A 19,339-nucleotide genomic window follows, 5' to 3' on the forward strand; every position below is an offset into this window, starting at 1 on the left:
CAAGCAACAACTCAGTTTAGATAATTCGATGTTAAGAGAAATTAAACGACTAACATTATGTTAACATACATTTATCGATTAAGAAGACTACAACATAATGTTAATTGAAGTGTCACTGGGAAGTGTTTGAATAGCCTAGGTAGCATAGGTTGATTCAGGCTAATCAAGTGATATGTTGATAAGGTAATTTAGACAAATGTTTTAATCGTCACATTAATGGCTTGGCATATTTTAGAGAAAATGCGTTGCATTAGCATCGACACCTGCTCATCGGCGTTGGCAATCCGGTTATGGTCTTAACTTCGTTAGGCCATTAAAAAAATAAGCATGGCTTCATCATCGGCAGAAGACAGGTGAGCGTATAAAAGGGAACTAAGTACATAAATGGCTTCAGCAGTTGGCGTTGACTAATCGCAAGAACTATTATTTCTAATTAAGATAAAATTGAATTTATTAAATTATATTTTTTAGATTATATATGGTGTCTGATAAAGACTGTCTAAGAAGCTTAATATGCTCATATATATGTATGTATTTAAAAAAATCTGTATATATACATATGTGTGTATATTTGCACGTATTTATTATGTTAAAAATATTTTGTCATTTCGTACATATACATACATACATATGTACATAGATGTCAGGCTTGACTAGACGTGCAAATATTTGATACCATTCGCACTATTCAAGTACTTACATACATATGTACATACATATTGTATGTAGGTATGTCTATGTGCACATACACTCAGCTATACAGGTGTTTAATGACAATCATGTGGCTGTGATTTATGTAAATGTTGCAGCACAACTGCAATATCCAAATACTTGGCCATTTCAAGAAAAATGTGGCAAAGTATTAAATAGACTGGCAAAAAAAAAAAGAAAACAACAACTAAGCAAAGACAGACAGAAAAAAAACAGAAAACGGACTCGCAACTCGCTAAGCAACGCATAATGCAAGTAACCTGCCTTTCTGCAACTTCATTCATTTAATGCGGCAAAAAGTAGGAGCCCCAGTGCTTAGCTTAACTTTGCTCGCCAGCACTGCGAAGCAATAAAAGTAAAAGAAATAGCAGCAGCAACAACAAAAATAACAACAACGACAACAACAACAATAAGAGCAACAAAACACGCTAACCAATAAAACAATTGAGAAGCTGTAAAAACCACAACAAAGAAGAAGAGTTCCGAAAACAGGTTTTTAACACAACATAACTGAAACAAGTTGGAGCTGTTTATTGAATGTTAGCTTAACAGGCGACTGTTAACAGGCTGTTAACCGTTTAGAGTTCGCATTTCATTGGCTTGCCATATGCTGCACCTGCAGATCGCGATCAAATAAATACAAATATGTCAACACTCCACGCCATTTGAATAGGGCTGATGGAAATTCTTGTAGTCTGTGTAGGAATGTTAAAAGTATGAAATATGCTATGTTATAGAATAATAAATGACTTCAGACAATATGTATTATCTATTAAATATAATTCCATTAGAATTATTATTATTATTAATATTATAATTTTCATCAACTATTTCTAGGCACTCACCAACACCAACACACATGCATGAGCACATAGCTGTGTATAAATACTTATTTGTACATAATCCTTTTACTTGTATCACTAGCTGAACAACTACTAGCCAGAAAACCAGTTTCAGTTTACCACAAGCAAACCAGATTTCTTAACCGTTTCGAACCGAGCGCCCACTTGTTGCCGTGTTGCTGCCATGGTCGCCAAAGTCAGTTCCACGCCAGCTACCTGTGATTTCAGGTGTTATAATTGTCGTGCGCGCTTGGCACAAGCTATTTCATACGAATACTTCGCGCTACTCCCAGCCGCTCCACAAATATGTCTGCACAAAACGAACTGTAAAAAATCAAGTCTCTGCCAAACTGCCAAACAGCGACAGCTCTTGGAATTATTAATCAACGGAATTCCTTCTAAGTAGTGCCGTTTCATTTTCGACAGCAAATGAAGGCTTTCGTTCTAATGCTATGAAATGATGTTCGCAATTTTGTGAAATCAATTATAATTCAAGAAGTTACAACAAAGGTAACGAACGAATTGAGTTTTATATAACAATATTCTGTTAAGTTCCCATGTCGAAATCGTGTACATAAAATGTGAGTGAGTTGATGAAAGATGCTTGAATGGCCGTTTCATTTGCACTTTCTTTTTCGAAAAGCAAACAAACCTGCTAATGCAGGAAGCGAAAATACAAAATAAATCAAAAGTGAAATCTTTGTGAAATTAGCCAAAATAGTTAACACAAGAGATGACAACTAAAACGTTCTACATAAATAACAATAATAATAATATGTCGTACCACTAATATCATACCAACTAATAATAAGAGTATGCGTGTGCTTGATTCATTGCATTTCCGTCGGCTCTAATTGCAGGACGTCTTGGGTTACTTTGGCTGACCCCAATTGCGCTTGGGAAACGCAATATTATGCTGGGGTTGACTATTGGGGTCATGTGTGGAGAGCGTTTGCAAATAAACTGCTGCGGTAGCTGTTGTTGTGGCTGCTATCACTAGTACACTTAGAGTCAGACGGGAAGAGACACGATTGAGAGATAGAGAGAGAAGGAGAGGTAGATGGAGAGACATCCCAGACGACGTACAGCAATCAACTTGCCACACTACTTTTACTCCCTGTTGTTGTTGTTGTTGTATTATGTTGCACGTTTTGCGAATTTTTGAGCAGGTTAAGATGAATATTTTGGCCAACTCGTGTGGGTGTGTGTCTTTCTCCCTCTCTTTATCTGTGTGTGTGTGTGTGTGTACTCGGCCATTGCCATGTTGGCAAAAGTGAAACCTTAATCTATGCAAATCCTGAAAACAAATCAACTACCGGTGAACATAAATTTGTATGCATATAAATATATACATAAACATATACATATATCATTAATTTTAACGACTGTAAAAACTCTTGAACATGGTCAGCAAGGAAAACCATTCTCTCTATTGTTATTTGTTTTGATTGCTGGCTGTGCTCATCCCAAATTTCTCAAAAAAATCAAGTGAAAGTTATCCTTATCAAACCGGATTTGTGCCGGACCTAACATAACACACAACTGATCGGTAATAAATATGATGTGAAAATATGAATAAAATAGTAATCAACAGAGGAAGAGAATAATAGTGACTTATGAAAACTAAAATCTACATAAGATTCAATTCAGAAACTAGAAAATATATTGTCAAGAACCAAATTCAGAAACTTGTTTTTGTTTTTTTTTTCTGGAGAGTATGCAAAAACTTGTTGGCTAAATATCTTTGTGCTTTAATAAGTAAACGCTTTTTGCACACCAACACTTTTTATAGACATGGCATATAGATAGCATTGGCAGCATTTCGTGAAACAGCGGATCTAAGTGCATATATATATACATACATATAGATAAATGTATGTATATAGCTATGGCTATGTATATTTGAGAATAAGTGCATTCGCACTGATGTGTGCACGTATACAGAGCGACATTTATATTTTTGCTGACTGGGACAGTTCGGCATAAATTTGTCTGTCGCAATTGGTAAAATGACACCGTGCTGAAATTTTCACGTGGCAAATCAAAAAAATTGATGTCTCCAAATGCCTCCGGTCTTGACGAACTTTTTGGCTCACATCTAAGTTTTAACCTTTGGCATACATACCAGTTTGACCGCAATTCAAAGTTTCTCAAATATCTGAAACAAAGTATACACATAGGTAAATATATATGAATAAATAAACAAACATACACCTAGACTGTGCTGTTAAATATGGTAAAAGCTTAGCGTGATTGACTAGCAAAATCTCGTGCTTAATTAAAACGTTTGATTAAGAATTTTTTTTTTTTTTTTTTTTTTTTTTTTTTTTTTTTTTTTTTTTTGTCAAATACTCGTTGATTAAGCGGGTTTCTCTACTGTAAGATATTGGGCTTTGCGATAGAATAAACGGTCGGTCGTACTTGTACAAATGCAAAAAAGTGTACATTTCTGTCTCTATTCTTCGGATAGCCGATACTTTCAAAATTATCTTATAGGGACCTCGACAATTGTTTTTAGTACTTTAGTAGAATATATGTATGTATACATAAGAGTTAAGAGTTTTCTGAGACGTGAGCTCTATACTTAACTAGCTGAGAACTGATTTTTATCGACTCCATGGTAAACGAAAATAATTTCGACTACTGGAAACCAAGTTGTTCTGCGCGTGCCATTATACATCTGTATATACGTGTAAAATTAGCAGTTCTGGCCCAGCTTGTTTTCAAGAACAACGCACTAGATCCGCTCAAAAGGGGAAGGATCAAGGCATTCAAATTTAGTTTCAATGAAGCTTCATTATAATAAAGAGTTACTACGAATGTGAAGTTACTCAGAGCATATTAAAGCTCGAATATTAACAATTTTAATATATACATATTCAAAAACTTAATTATTTGTGAATGTTGAATGCTAAGATCTCATTTTAGTGATTCATTCGACTTTAGATATTGTTCAATAAAATAATAATAAATTTATCTCACTTAAAATTAGTTTAAAATACTTTGATTGCTTTGGACCCTATTTACAACTGTGCCCAGACGATGTGTGAAGTTTACCACGCAATATATTACGTTCACTTGTTGTTGTTGTTGCTGTTCTTCTTGAAGTTCGTGCACCGTTCGCATATGGACAGTGTAGAAAATCTTATCTGTGAGTCCCAGAGGCCTTTATATGGACAGTTCTAAAGTGGGCAACAAGAAAAACGCGTAGACAGCTCCAAGATGGGCAAGTTAAATATTTATTGCATATTGATGTCATGCCATTTAAGGCTCTGCCAGCCACCTTTTTGCATATATAAATACATACTTACAACTGCTTTTGAAGATATCCTTAAGCAGCGGCAGTCGCAGTAGCATCAGCTTGAGCGCAAAACTTGAATTTATTTTTATTTATATGTATTTATGCAGACGACATTTTATTGGCGTACCAAAACTGGATTTACCATTATACATCATTCCTATTATCCTGCACTCAATTTGCATTCGTAGTATTGTTCAAATCAATATCAAGAGCTTGTTATCCCCATATCTTAAATCAAGAAACCAGTTTTCCAACACCCTGTGCACAGTGTTAATGAGCATGCAGAACTCCACTCTAAACTACTTTTGAGCCTTAGGCAATGTCCGCTCTTCTTCAACTTACATTTAACCACAAGCGGAGCAATCAATCAGTCAAACAATTAACACAGTTTGAGCCAATATTGTGCGACGGCAATGCACTTTAAGCCCTTTCAGAATATATATTAATAAAATATTAAACCCATATGAAAAAAAATATATATATGAAATATATTAACACTTCTACTCATTCCATGTAATATATCTTCCATGTCCATATATTAATAAAATATTAAACACATATGATATATATATATATATATATATATATATATATATATATATATATATATATATATATATATATATATATATATATATATATATATATATATATATATATATATATATGTGTGTAGTGTGTACACTCATTGATCTCCCATGCCGCAGGCTATTGAGTCAGTCTTTAAGTTAGTGTTAATTTTACATAATCTCTAATTTCTAAACAAATAAATGAAATCTATTAAGATTTTAAATTAATTGTACATCTCTTCAAATTTTCGTTTAGAAATGTTTAATGTTCAAGTAATTTAATAGGGCAACACCTTTTTATATATTATTTATTTATAACTTGTTATAAAAATGTTTAAAAATATTATATATTTACTGAATGCATACTCTGCAGATATGAATATAATACTAGAAGTAAATACATGTATTTGTCAACAATAGATTTAAAAATTTCATTTCACTTAAACCTTGAATTTAACTTTGACTCAACTCTCCAATTAGTGCAAATCAACATTCCGGTTCTTTCTAAATAAAAACAGAACTAGTTAGGCTAACAAGCTATCATCTTTGGCTATTAAAACAGTCGCAATGCTGTAGGCAATCTTATCAGATATTCGAATCTGGTTTAAATGTAGATCTTGGGGTAGAAATTGCTTTCAATTTTGTTTCTTTTTCGGCAGTTTTCTCAGTCATTATATTCACTAAAGAGCTATAAATTAAGCCAAAATTAGGTGATATACATTTGGCTAATTAGACTTTCTACCTTTTCTTTTGTTTTTCTTTTTCTTGCAGCTAAAATGATTTCACACCGTGCGACAACACCTTTGAGGCCATGTTTTCTCGGACTTCTTCTGCTGCTGTGCAGTTGCCAATATACAGTCGGTGTTCTAGGCAAATCGCAGATGTGCGAGGTGGAAACGGGCCAAACTAACATAATACTGGATATAGAGGAGAGTCGAGGGAATTGTAAGTAATCTAACTGTAGATGCCTCTATGCTTATTTAAGCAAATTGCATCACATTTACTCGCTACAGTCTTCGTTTGTTAGATAATTGCATCTGAACTTCCGAGTCATTAAGCTTAATTATAAACTCTAAATATAAAAAAAAAAAAAATTCAATGACATTTATAGGTCTGTAATTGAATAAGTTGTATATATTTTATAGCAATGCTTTATGATGTATACAAAATGTAGATCGAAGAAACTTGAGTATATGTATATAGCAATATTACTTAAGTAACAAGACAGGAAAATGGAAATCCAGCTCCGTAATTTCCGTTGTTCTTTTGTGTTTGCCTTTGTGCACATTTTCCAATAATTACATCTAGCTTTCTAGATACTTGAATAGAAATGATTGTCTCAACTTCTTTCATATAACTAAATGCCCCAGACACAAAGACAAAGAGAAAGGCTGATGTCTGAGGTCTGATGTCGACGCGTTTCTTGGCCGCCGAGGCGCATGTCTTTAATAGCTTGTCTACCTGAGCTGTAAAAAATAAACATTCTAAGCATTAGACTTGGTTTTAATAGCCTAATTATTCATTGTAATTATAACTTGTAACTTCCACAGTCACTGGACAAACGACGACGCCGGCAGAGTTGCCCATTTTTGGCGATCCCTACACGGAAATTGCGCTCGATCTAGTCTTTCCCAAGGGACACCCGACATTCCTACTGGAGGGGAAGAGTCTCAGGCTGATTCAGCCACTTGACCGCGACGAGGAGAATCTTAGTCACATTGTCTTTCAGGTGAGTCTTAACACAGCTTCTGCGCTGGCTCTCAGTTATTAATTCAGTTGAGTCTGCTTAAGCAGAGGATGGTTCCAAGAATTCATTTTGTTCTTTCAAGATTGTTTTCTTTGTCATATATTAAATATGATTTATGTAGCTAAAATTCGTTATTTTGAAAGTAAAAACCGAGTCTTTAAAAATTAAAATTTGTTGAATTCCAAAATAATTTTATTTTTAATAATTTTTATTTGGAATGTCTATTAAATTCTATTCTATTTCTTCTGTAAACAACATCCGACCTCATCATAATCTCATTATAGTCTTTGAGCTTTGACTTCTTACAAACCAATGCAATTTTAAGCCGAGTTTTACTATATATAATATGAGGATATAGTTATAGCATAATATTATTATTTATATTTAAATATTTTAATTATTTTCCTTTAGGTCTCATGTACCATTCGCGAGTCGAATAAGAAGCGTAATATTCCGCTCATTGTTAGGGTCTCCGATGTCAACGACAATGCACCGCATTTTATGAACACACCCTATGAAATCACAGTACCAGAGGTAAGTCAATGTTTTTAAATGTTTCAAATATACATATATATATATATATATATGAAGTTTCGAGATTCATAATAAGTAATATTATCTCAGTAAACGATCGATATGGAAACGAGTTATTGGATTAAGCATTAAGATTAAACCCGTTTATAGCGAAAGCATGAAATATAATCCAAGCCAAAGACAGATTCAATTCATACTGAAATTTGGCTAAAAGTATTGATGCACATTTAGTTTATATGGCTAATCATATACGATGTGCCATATACGATTGTTTTACGAGATTTACAATTCGCTGCTACAAAAAGCTTTGCTGCAGTCTCGTTGCCCCTTGCGATGGGTATTTAAGCTTGAAACATTCCTTGATATGTTGCACCTTGCCAAAACGTCTACTACAAGCCCCCAAACAGCTAAACAACAACAGGCAGAGCAACTGCAACAAATGCATTTGCCATTTAATATATATGTACTAGGCAGGTAGAGAGACCAATTGAAAAGTTCAATCCGCTGACTAAGTAACTTCTCGCTAGCAACCAGCAGCAAGCAAGCGGTAGGCCAGCAGCCAACAGCCAACAGCAGGCGATCGATGGTGCAGCTGGGCAGGTAAGAGGTAACCCTGAAGAGGTAAGAGGCACATGGGCACTTGTATGCGGCGGGGCCAGCATACAGACTGGCATTACAAGCCTACATAGTGATAGTTAAATGTAAAAGGCTGTTTGCCTCTTGCCCGTTATATAACTGCACTTTTGGTGCATCTCAATGTGGCTGGGCACGTTTTGTCACCCAGCTTGTTTTTTTGTTTCGTTGGCTTTTGCCGCCAATACTGTCCGGACCGTCCGCAGCGTTTTCCCCATTTGCTTCGTCTGTCCCGACCAACCCATCCGGGCAGTTTGGGTAGCTTAACAATAGCAATGCTCTCGCTACCTAATTTTCATGAACATGCCATTTTTGGTTTCCGGCGCATCGTATTTAGCATATTTGCACGGCATAAAACGGTAACAATCATTATCGTAACTTTTATTGTTTCTTCATCTATAAGTCAAATGTATCAACATTGCGCGGCCTGATCTAAGGTTTCTTTCCTTTTGGGCTGTCTAGGGCATAGCAAAGTATTAGTTAAGAATGAATAAATGAATTATCGTTCCCCCAAAAATAAAAAAATTCTTGTAGAGCACTCCCTTGGGAACGACTGTGTACCGGAACATACAGGCCCTAGACAAAGATGCTGGCGTGAATGGACTAGTCGAGTATTTTATAGTTAAGGGCGATGCGAACTCCACCGACGATGAGAAGCTTACCAGCGCCGATGGCTATGGAACCTTTGCTATATCATTTCCACACCAAGGACAGGTTAGCTACAAGCCCAACCATCAATGGCTTTGATAATGGAAGGCAATTGGCCTTGACACGCCCTTCTTTGCAGGTGACAGTAGCCAAGACACTGGATTACGAAAAGATACAGCGCTACTATCTGACCATTGTAGCATCGGTGAGTTCAGTTTAATGTCCACAAACTGGTTATTTAAGCCAATTCCAGTTTCTTTGTTTATGTCAAGACATGTTTTTGATATATCAACATTTAAAGTGCTGAAACGAACAACAAATCTGAGTCATGGGATATTAATTAAACTTTTGTAGTGATTAACAAATAAACACAGTGAGGGCAATGCTTTAATAAGTTGGACTAAGTTTGTAAATATTAATACTAATTCAAATTTCATCGTTGAACACAATTTTCTAATCGAGAATCAAACTCTAACTTTTCGTTGGAATGTTCGTTCATTTTTTGAAAAACTTTGTTAACCTCCGTTTCAAAATGATTGAGTTAATTATAAAGTTATTAAATTTAAATTAATTAAAGTACTTTAAAGCTATTTAAAGCTTCTCAATATCTAAAAAGTCAAAAAAGTTATTGGATTTTATACATATATATTTATTTGTTCATGTATATCATTTGCATGTTGTTGTCATCAATTTTCAGTTTATTAATATTATATAACTATTCTAAGTCCTCTTTCTCTTTTCCTGTACACCATTTAATTTTCATTCTTCATTTTTACCTTAATTATTAATTAATCAATGTATTTTCTATACCTAACTTTAATCCTCTCTATCTATTTCTGTAGGACCGTGCGCGTAATGTCGCAGATCGCCTGTCCTCGACCACTACTCTAACTGTAAACATCGCCGACTCCGATGATATGGATCCGTCTTTCATCTATCGTGGATGCGTGCTATTGGATGGTGCTTGCATTAATCCCGAGTATACGGCGTCAGTGCCGGCAGGTTCGGTACAGGGCGTGCTTAATGTTCTACCTGAACGAATACAGGCCGTGGATCTGGACACGATTAGTTCGCGAATACGTTATAGTTTTGCAAGTGGAGTGCCCGGCAATTACGCAGACTATTTTGAGATTGATGAGGAGACCGGAGTGTTGAAGCAAATCAAAGCGGTTGATACATCGACGGCGAAACGATACGACATTGTAGTGCGAGCCGAAGAGATCTCACCACCGCCTCGTCGCTTCACGACGGCTAAACTGACAATTGCTGTGAAGCCTGTGGACGCGAATCCACCGGTTATATCGTCGTCTGATATTGTGGGATATGTGGACGAGAACTCACCCATCGGCACCAAAGTTGTGGATGCGCAAGGAGTGCCCATCACGTTAAGGACAACGGACGATGACTTGGGTGAAGATGATCCCAAACCAAACTACATATATGAGCTAACGACTCCATCCTTTAATGTGACAAGCTCTGGAATTCTGATTGTTAACGAGGAGGGTCTCGATCGTGATCCGCCTGCACCGGGGCGCTATAAGTTCCAGGTTGTTGCCCGAGAGCCCCGCACAAATGCAGCCAGTGCGCCCCTGAGCCTAACCGTACATCTGCGCGATGTCAACGACAACGCCCCAAAGTTGGCCATGGTTGCGCCCGTTTCTATATCGGCTGGGGACGAGCATGAGCAGCGATTGGTGGCACAAATGATGGCGACGGACATTGACGAGGGGCCCAACGCCGTAGTGACCTACTCAATATACCATGTCTCCAATAATGGTCTGCAAAAGTTCCATATCAACGAACAGACCGGCGAGATTCACACTCAGGGACGTCTGCTTGCTGGAGAGCAATACAGCATTACGGTGCAGGCGACAGACATTGGAGGTTTATCATCGCAGGCAATCGTGGAGGTAACTGTAACGCCGGGGCCCAACACGAAGCCGCCGCGGTTTACTAACGCTCTCTACGAGGTGCAGGTGAGTGAGGGTGCCGAAATCAACTCTACGGTCACAGTGGTGCATGCAGACGATCCGGAAAACGATCCCGTTGTCTACTCGATTATGTCTGGCAATGATCTGCGGCAGTTTTCTGTCGGTCAACAGAGCGGAATTATCATGGTCATACGCAAGCTGGATCGCGAGAGCTTGACGCGCTATCAGCTTATTGTGAAGGCGGAGGACAATGGCGGGCTGTCCAGTAGTGCCACAGTCAACATTAAAGTGACCGACATCAATGACAAGAATCCCGAATTTGACGAGCTCACTCAGCCATATGTATTCCACGTGGACGAGGGCTTGGACAATGCCTTTGTGGGTATTGTGCACGCCACAGATGCGGACGAGGGCATCAACGCTGAGATAACCTACTCCATACCCACAGATATTCCGTTCAGCATCAACAACAAGTCGGGCGAGATACGCACCTCCGACAAGCTAGACTACGAGCGACTGAGTGAATACAAGTTTGTGGTCACAGCCAAAGACGGTGCGCCTGATGCACGGCTGGGAACAGCTAGTGTCACAGTCGTTGTTCACGATCTGCCCGACGAAGTGCCGAAATTCAACGATGCGAGCATCAATGTGCGCATTCCAGAGAACATGGAAAACTTTCCAGTGGCCACAGTACAAGCCCATGATCCCGATTCTGCTCCAGAAATCACTTATGTGCTGCGAAAGGGCGACGCCGAGCTATTTAAAGTCTCTCCCAAGACTGGAGAAGTCCGGACAACGAAGGGCTTGGACTATGAGAAGAAACAACAGCATCAGCTGGTTATCGGGACCATTGAAAATGACGGCGATGCTCTCGGTGATACGGTGCAAATTATAGTAGAGGTCGAGGATCGCAATGATGTGAGTCCCGTGTTCATCTCAGTGCCCGGTCCAGTGACTGTGAATGATGACCAGCCCATTGGCTCAGTCATAGCAACGATGCCCGCCATTGATGGCGATGGAACTCCGCCAGGGAACGTCATTCGCTATGAGCTTGTGGGGCGTGGTAAGGCACTCAAGTACTTCCAGATTGATCCAGACACGGGTGCGGTTCGCATTCGGGATGAGCTGCGCAAGGAGGAGGATACCGAATACCAAGTGGACATTCGAGCCTATGACATGGGCGATCCACAGCTCAGCTCGGTGGCCATGCTGCCAGTGTATGTCCGGCATCTCTTAGTCGACTCCAATGAAGAGAGCTTCATGGAAGGCAAGATGGACAGTGACAAAGCCCTAGTCACCAGTTCAGAGACCGTTGGACTGGCCTTTGGCGACGACAGCTACGTCATTAGTGTGCCAGAGTCAACACCCGTGAATAGCACACTGAAACTAATTCAAATCGTTAACTCGAAAAAGCCTTCCAAAGGGGCGCCTAACTTCAAGTGCGAAATTGTTCGAGGCAATGAGCTGGGCATCTTCGACCTAAGCATCGAGGATTATGGTTGCCTGATAGTGCTGGCCAAGCCATTGGACTATGAAACGAAAACAACCTACACACTCGACTTACAACTGGCTTCCCAGCGCTATTTTGTTAGTCCACGGAAGGATCGAACGACCGTCAATGTCATGGTGCAGGATGAGAACGACAATCCACCGGAGTTTATTTTCAATCGACTCCATGGCCAGAACGAAACATATTATGCTGTGGTGACACCTGAAATGGACATTGACACACCCGTTTTGCAAGTACGAGCCATCGATCGGGACTCGGGTAAATTTGGTTTATTGAGATACAAGCTCTACGATGATGAGGACCTCAGCATCGAGAGTGATCAATTGGTAAGCAAGCAGCTAGTTCGTTTCAAAGCGAATATCATAACTCTTGTATTATTTCAGCCATCCACGTACTTCAGATTGACCGAGGATACGGGCATTTTGCGTACCGCAAAACTTTTTAGTGATGCCAAGTTCCCCATGATATTTTACGTGGAGGCGAGTGATAACGAAGCCCAAGAGCAGGGCTCGCATCACACTAGAGCACGCGTTGTCATCAATCAGTTGACAGATGCGAGCCGTCTGGCCTTGGGCTTCTCAGATGCTGCTCCGAATAAGATTCGGAATCACTACACAGGATTAGAGGAGCTTTTCGAGGAGCAAACCAAAGGATTAGTCAGTGGCATTGAGCGAATCAGTAATCGCAAGTACACAACGAGCAACGGCACGGTGGTGGAGAATCCAGAGGCTACCGATGTTTGGTTTTACCTCATCGACCCAAAGTCAGAGAGGCTACTTAGCCGTAACGATAGCATTATCCAAGAGACGCTGCTGGAGCCAGCTGCGGCCACGGAGCTCAATTTGGCCGCTTCCAGCTTGGCGCACGCCAATGCCGATGGAATCCACGCTCCGATTCAGATCAGAGAGCAAGTGCACAAGGTAAGATATAAATATATAATATTATATAATAGAAAGTATATTAATATCGTTCATTAAAGATCAAAGCAGCAATTGCTATCGATGATGAGGTGTTCTCCTTTACGTTGATATCCATATCCATTATTATTCTGATTCTGGGCACCATTGGCATCATATACATTTGCATATCGTGGTCCAAGTGAGTAATCAACTCCGATATAAATGTGACTTCATCACTTAATTTCTGTAATCCCGTGCTAGGTATAAGAACTTCAAGCAGCGCATTCGCCATTACTCGGCGCCGAGTCCAACGCGGTACGATCCGGTAATCGTGAACTCGCAGGCTACGAATTCGAGCGATGCTGTGGCCAACCTAAAGGAGTACGAAACCCAAATGCTGGCCATGGCTGTGCCCCCTGATGGCGATGAGGACCTGCAGCTTGATTTCAGCGCAAAGAATCACGCCTTCTCCCTAGACAATGTTAGCTACATAACGCATAAGCCGAACGGTGCCGGGGATATGCAATCGAGCAACACTCACCTGGACTCGTCCACGGGCACAATGTCGACAATCCGCCACAACAATCTCAATAACATGAACAACAACAACAACAACTTAACATTGAACAATCGACAGAATACATTTAATCGGACTCTGGAAATGAACTCGCGCAACAATGCGAATCCCCTTGCCCTCGCCGGGAACAGCAACCCGGCCACCCTAACATTGGGTCGGATTAAGCACCATAATAGCAATCAATATAAGAATGATGGTTATAAGTTCGACTCCTCCAGCCGGAACAATTTGTCAAATGCCAATGCTCAAAATAATGGTTTCAGCACGCTGGGTAGGCGTGGCAACACATTTGGCGGAATGGCCTCGTTGAACGGCGGCGAGTTCATGACCAACACGCTAGGTCGGAATAACCAGCAGAATAATCGTATATATGCTGGCGAACTGCCCATTGCCAATCCGTTATTTCAAAGGTAAATTCTAATCAGATTTCAAATAAATGGTCATTCATTTATGATTTGATAACTTTCAGATCTAACGCAGATGTCAGTCAAAATCATCTGAGTTTTACCAATGAAAACGTTAGCTTTGGTAAGCGCGACTACGGCCAAATGAGTTTCTCATATCTGAACGACTTGGATCGGTCTGAGGTGGAGACAACAACGGAGCTATGAATAGTAAACTAACTGAAATTTAGTATGAAATTGGGTGTATTTATTAATGTATATAAGTATGAAGAAGTACATATGTCATCGCCAAGATAGATAAATGACATTTAGATAGTTGTAAATTCGAGCAATGTCTTAGATAATTTAACTGAATGAGCTGTTGCCATTATACTGAAAATGTTAGCCCAACAAAATGTAAATATTGTTTAAAATATTCAACATGAAACTGATAAAATTTAACTAATTTTGTACATAAGCAGTCAGCAACTGCAGTCATTAGTTTTTGCCTACACGTAATATTAAGAAAGGGTTTATAATATATATAAAAATATATATAATATACAATTTTAGATGCAAAATTATATGTTAGACTTTATAAAAAACAAGAAGTAATAATAATAGTAAAAAAATACATTTGTATTTATGCATTTAGATAAAAAAAACTTTTACAATAAAAAAATTCTTTATTTTTGTAACTTACGGCAAAAATAGCTATTTAAGCAAAGCTGTTAACCAGTTTTTTATTTACCAAACTATTTTATTTGCAATTAAACTGAACGATTGTTGTTTGGTTTGCCTTTTTGATTTTTGAAATGCATGTAGAGATTTATATCATAAATAATACAATGCGTTTTTCACGACAACATTGTTAAACTATGATCGAGGCGGGATTTTAATACGAGCTTTAATCCTTGTACATTTTTTTTCTTAATTTTTTTCCCTAATTCTCTTACGTGGATTCCTTAGTTCAGTCGTATTGCTCGACTGGCATATTCGTTAATACCAATTTTTTAGCTTACGATATTCTACGGAATCAACATACTGCCATAAATATTAATCATGTTCATTATTATGATTACTATTTATATTAATTTGTGTTAAAATTAGTATTTTAATTCTAGCCTTCAATAGGATGCCAATATCTGGTTTACTTATCATTGCGGCCTTAAGTATTTGCACTGACCGGAGAACACCTAGACTAGACATGGGTTCTCTGGTCAGTGGTATTTGAAAACTCGTTATTTTACCTGGTACAAGTATAGTATGCTTGGGATTTAGTATGAAATATGAAGTACAAAACTATGCATTTTTCTCTTCGCGCAGCTTGGTCACACAGTTAAACAATTTTCGCAATCGATAAGCTAACTATTTTCGTTTCTGTTGACCGGCGATATGGCAAAGTTGGATGAGCGTATTGGATTTATTGGAGGCGGAAATATGGCCTTTGCTATTGGTTCTGGGCTGATTGCTGGAGGAATTGTTAAGGCCAGCCAAGTTATGGTGTCCGGACCGCATCTTGAAAATCTGTCTCGCTGGCGTGATTTAGGCGCAGTGACAACTGATGAGAACTATGATGTGATGGAGCACACAGATATTATTTTCATTTGTGTTAAGCCTCACATGCTAGCCCCGTGTGCAGCACAGCTCAAATACAAATACGTTCCATCAGCAAAGGACGCTAGCAAATTGTTAGTCTCGGTTCTAGCGGGCACAACATTAAACGCCCTCGAAGAGAAATTCGCATTTATTGAAACATCGGCACTTAAGATTATACGAACAATGCCTAACACTTCTATGCAAGTGGGAGAGGGATGCACTGTATACGCAGGCAACTCACATTGCTCGCACCAAGATCTAGAAAAGGTCCATTTGATGCTTAATTCTTTGGGTCTTGCTCAGCAAGTGCCAGAGACTATGATCGATGCCGTTACAGGGGTCACAGGCTGCGGACCAGCATTTGTTTATACCATTATAGAGGCTTTTGCCGATGGTGGAGTAAAGCAAGGCGTACCGCGCCAGATGGCATTGCAATTCGCCGCCCAGACATTGCTGGGCGCTGCCAAGACTGTGCTGCTGACTGGAAAGCATCCAGCCGTTCTCCGCGACGAGGTCTGTTCACCTGGCGGTTCGACTATTGTGGGTGTGCACGAACTCGAAAAGGGCAATCTAAGGTGAGCAAACCCCGTACAGGATATTGAGGAAAACATTACAGACTGCCTTTTTACTTTTCAGAGCCACAATTATTAATGCTGTGGAAAAGGCATCATTGCGGTCAGCGGAGTTGGGAAAAAAGTAAAGTGACCCCTTTGGAATGTTTGTTCCTTCCTTGTTATAGCTCTCTAGGCATATATATAGGACAAATAGTTCTATGTAAATATATTAAAGTCGGTGATACAATCAACATTTAAAATTTTATTTATTCACGGTCCTTTTTGCTTACATACTCTACACACTTCGAGGGATCGGTTGGGAAGTATTCCTGACATTTTGTCATCAATCGCTTTAGGCCCTGAATATATTTGCGTTGTGTTTCGTCGTTCATAACATGTGCGACGTTTTTTGAGAAAATCTTCTCACGACCCGTTCGGGCGTGAATGCCCACCATGGTGACACCAATGGGCCATGGGGCATTGCCAATAGCCATTTCCAAGTATGCATCGCTTGCCGATATGTAATTGCGGTTGAGTAAATGCTTGCAGATGTCGCGCAAGCTGTCGAGGATGTCCTCAGGTAAGGTGTGATGCTTGAGTTTTCGAAACAGCGGCTTTACGTACTCTTTCGTCTGCGTGTAAATGACCCGAGTCATTTTGACCTTCGTTGACATTTTCTCATGCTTTGTGTAGTTGGCGATCTGTGCATTCCACAGCTTTAGAAGAAAGGTTAAGAGCGTTATGATGACGTCCATGTCATAGTCTTTGTTTTTGCCCATTTTTAGAGCCATCGTCTGTATACTCTCCCAGGTTATCGATTCATCCAACTCTGCGAAGTCTGACTTCTTATCTTCCTTGGCCGTGGGTGTGTTTGCAAACATTTCCTGTAAATATGCTGCATCCACTTGCTCCATAGCTTCTTGAAAATCGTTGCGGAAACCACGGTTAGCTTCAGGCTGTGAGATTTCGCAAATTCTCAGCCTATCGAACGCCTCTGGCTCCGTCTCGCCGAACAATAAGATAGGCTCTCCGCGCTCCCGCAGTCGCCGTATAACTTCCATGCGAGGTAAAATATTCTGGCCATCAGCAACAAAGCTATAAGCACCCTCGGTCCTGGGCTCTGCAATTTGCTCCTGTTTCTTGTATCCCACTTTTTGTAGTACTTCCTCGGTGTCTTTAGCGCTTAGGTCGCCCCGTCGAAAAAACTTTTTCTTGTCGTCCACTAATTGTTTTTCTTCTAATAACTTGCGTTTTCGAGCTATTTCTGCTTTTAATATATCCATTTTGTATTTATTTACATCAAAAGATTTCTATAAACAATAGCCATCAAATAGTAGCACTGAATGTGACCGACTTAGATGAGAGATCTAGTATACAAGTATTAGAGTGACCATAGGTTGAAAGCTAGCATTTAAAATATACTAGAAATAGCAAGTTATGCATCCCTGGCTACCATATGATATCAAAATTGTGACAAAGTTTAGAAAGACATTTGGTTCGAGAGTACGCAGTTTTCTGCGATAATACTGTTATTTTGCATCAATAATATACATCAAGATGCCAAAGAAAATGGGAATGAATTCAAAAGCAGTAGAGGCGCGTGAGCGTAAGGATGCTACCAAGAAAGCTGCCAACGAACGCAAGGCCAAGGAAGCAGAAGATCGTCTGTGGCAAGACGATGACAAAAATCTGGCTAAAAAGCAACAACGACGTGAAGAAGAAGAGAGGAAACGAGCTGAGGCTGCCCGTCGTAAAGCAGAAGCAAAGGCCCTGTTGGATCAGGAACTTAGCTCAATTAAAACCCACGGTAAACAGCCATTGGCAAAAATAAATCGTCAACAAATATTAAGCGAGATGGAGAAAAAACAACGTGTAATGGATGCAATCAATGAAGCTAATAAACCTGCAGCCGCTCGTGTGGTAGTTCAACCCCACATCATTGAGGAAAATCTAAATAGATCTTTGGCCGATACCGACATAGCTACAAATGTTGACGAAGCATTGGCAGTGCTAAGGTAAATGCATATAGTAAATAATTATATTTGTTAAAATAATAAGTTATCCTTAATTTTAGTGTCAAAGAAGAAGAAGACAAACATCCAGAGAAGCGAATGCGAGCAGCTTATAAGACATTCGAAGCTGCTAATATGCCTCGCATCAAGGCTGATAACCCCTCATTGCGTATGTCTCAATGGAAGCAAATTTTGATGAAGGAGTGGAACAAGTCGCCGGACAATCCATTCAATCAAGCATCATAAAATCGCGCATCTCGTTCCCTAATTTCTGAATTTATCGCACTACATTGTTCAATTGTCGATTTGCCAAGCAGAAAGATCCCATCAATTGAAGTAATCAAATGAAAGCTGTAAAATTATTATTTAGTTTGTGATTATAATTTTAGAATTTTAAATTAAAATTTATATTATTAGAATGAAGAATAAATGATCAAGCTTTATTTATTATTAGACCCTACCTTTTTATTTTAATTGTCAAGCAACATGTAAACAACGTTTCCACTGCAGAAATCATAACTACGCAGGCTTTTATTGCCGAATTACCTACAGGTCTGTTGTGCAACAAAACGACCAAAGTTAAAAAAAGATTTGATGATACCTATGTTTGCATTACCTTCATTTAGGTGTAGACATAATTGACGATTGCTTTTTTTTCCCCCATTAAATTGTTTATGTGTTGTTACTCTGATCTAGTTCCGGTTATGTAGCTTTGACTGGCTTTGAATAAGATATAATTGTATTATTAAATTTCCGCTTTCACTTATAGGCATACATATTTAAAGGATATACAAAATTATGGTGTTTCATCATATATAGTTCACATAAGGTTTCTTTTTAAAAATATTGCTATTCGCATTTTTGCTTTAACTTAATTTTACACGAATTT

General features: G+C 38.9%; 4 protein-coding genes across 6 annotated transcripts; 3 read left to right on the plus strand and 1 right to left on the minus strand.

The window, feature by feature from the left end:
- Window positions 1–1,661: 1,661 nt before the first annotated feature.
- On the plus strand, window positions 1,662–14,824 carry Cad99C (cadherin 99C). Of its 3 annotated transcripts, XM_018113317.3 has the most exons (11): window positions 3,715–3,733; window positions 6,195–6,368; window positions 6,974–7,152; window positions 7,582–7,704; window positions 8,872–9,051; window positions 9,125–9,190; window positions 9,828–12,752; window positions 12,810–13,346; window positions 13,406–13,524; window positions 13,587–14,312; window positions 14,372–14,824. In XM_018113317.3, the coding sequence occupies exons 2-11, from the start codon at window positions 6,200–6,202 to the stop codon at window positions 14,511–14,513; spliced, it is 5,166 nt and encodes a 1,721-aa protein (XP_017968806.2). In that variant the 5' UTR covers window positions 3,715–3,733; window positions 6,195–6,199; the 3' UTR covers window positions 14,514–14,824. The 3 variants fall into 3 exon arrangements, with proteins under 3 accessions (XP_089114867.1, XP_017968806.2, XP_089114860.1); XM_089258741.1 differs by lacking the exon at window positions 3,715–3,733 and adding an exon at window positions 1,662–2,063 and having other exon boundaries at window positions 9,828–13,346; XM_089258734.1 differs by having other exon boundaries at window positions 9,828–13,346.
- Window positions 14,825–15,604: 780 nt separating this feature from the next.
- On the plus strand, window positions 15,605–16,689 carry P5cr (Pyrroline 5-carboyxlate reductase). Its single transcript, XM_018113320.3, has 2 exons — window positions 15,605–16,459; window positions 16,521–16,689. The coding sequence occupies exons 1-2, from the start codon at window positions 15,681–15,683 to the stop codon at window positions 16,582–16,584; spliced, it is 843 nt and encodes a 280-aa protein (XP_017968809.1). The 5' UTR covers window positions 15,605–15,680; the 3' UTR covers window positions 16,585–16,689.
- On the minus strand, window positions 16,684–17,721 carry Prp18 (pre-mRNA processing factor 18). The gene has a single exon (XM_018113319.3). It carries the CDS (start codon window positions 17,719–17,721, stop codon window positions 16,705–16,707), a length of 1,017 nt encoding a protein of 338 aa, XP_017968808.1. The 3' UTR covers window positions 16,684–16,704.
- Window positions 17,722–17,869: 148 nt separating this feature from the next.
- On the plus strand, window positions 17,870–18,903 carry LOC108660060 (coiled-coil domain-containing protein 124). Its single transcript, XM_018113321.3, has 2 exons — window positions 17,870–18,453; window positions 18,513–18,903. The coding sequence occupies exons 1-2, from the start codon at window positions 17,996–17,998 to the stop codon at window positions 18,694–18,696; spliced, it is 642 nt and encodes a 213-aa protein (XP_017968810.1). The 5' UTR covers window positions 17,870–17,995; the 3' UTR covers window positions 18,697–18,903.
- Window positions 18,904–19,339: the final 436 nt, after the last annotated feature.

The sequence above is a fragment of the Drosophila navojoa genome, chromosome 2, assembly GCF_054131105.1.
Source record: "Drosophila navojoa isolate 15081-1374.11 chromosome 2, UAZ_NAV_1.0, whole genome shotgun sequence".
Lineage (NCBI taxonomy): Eukaryota > Metazoa > Arthropoda > Insecta > Diptera > Drosophilidae > Drosophila > Drosophila navojoa.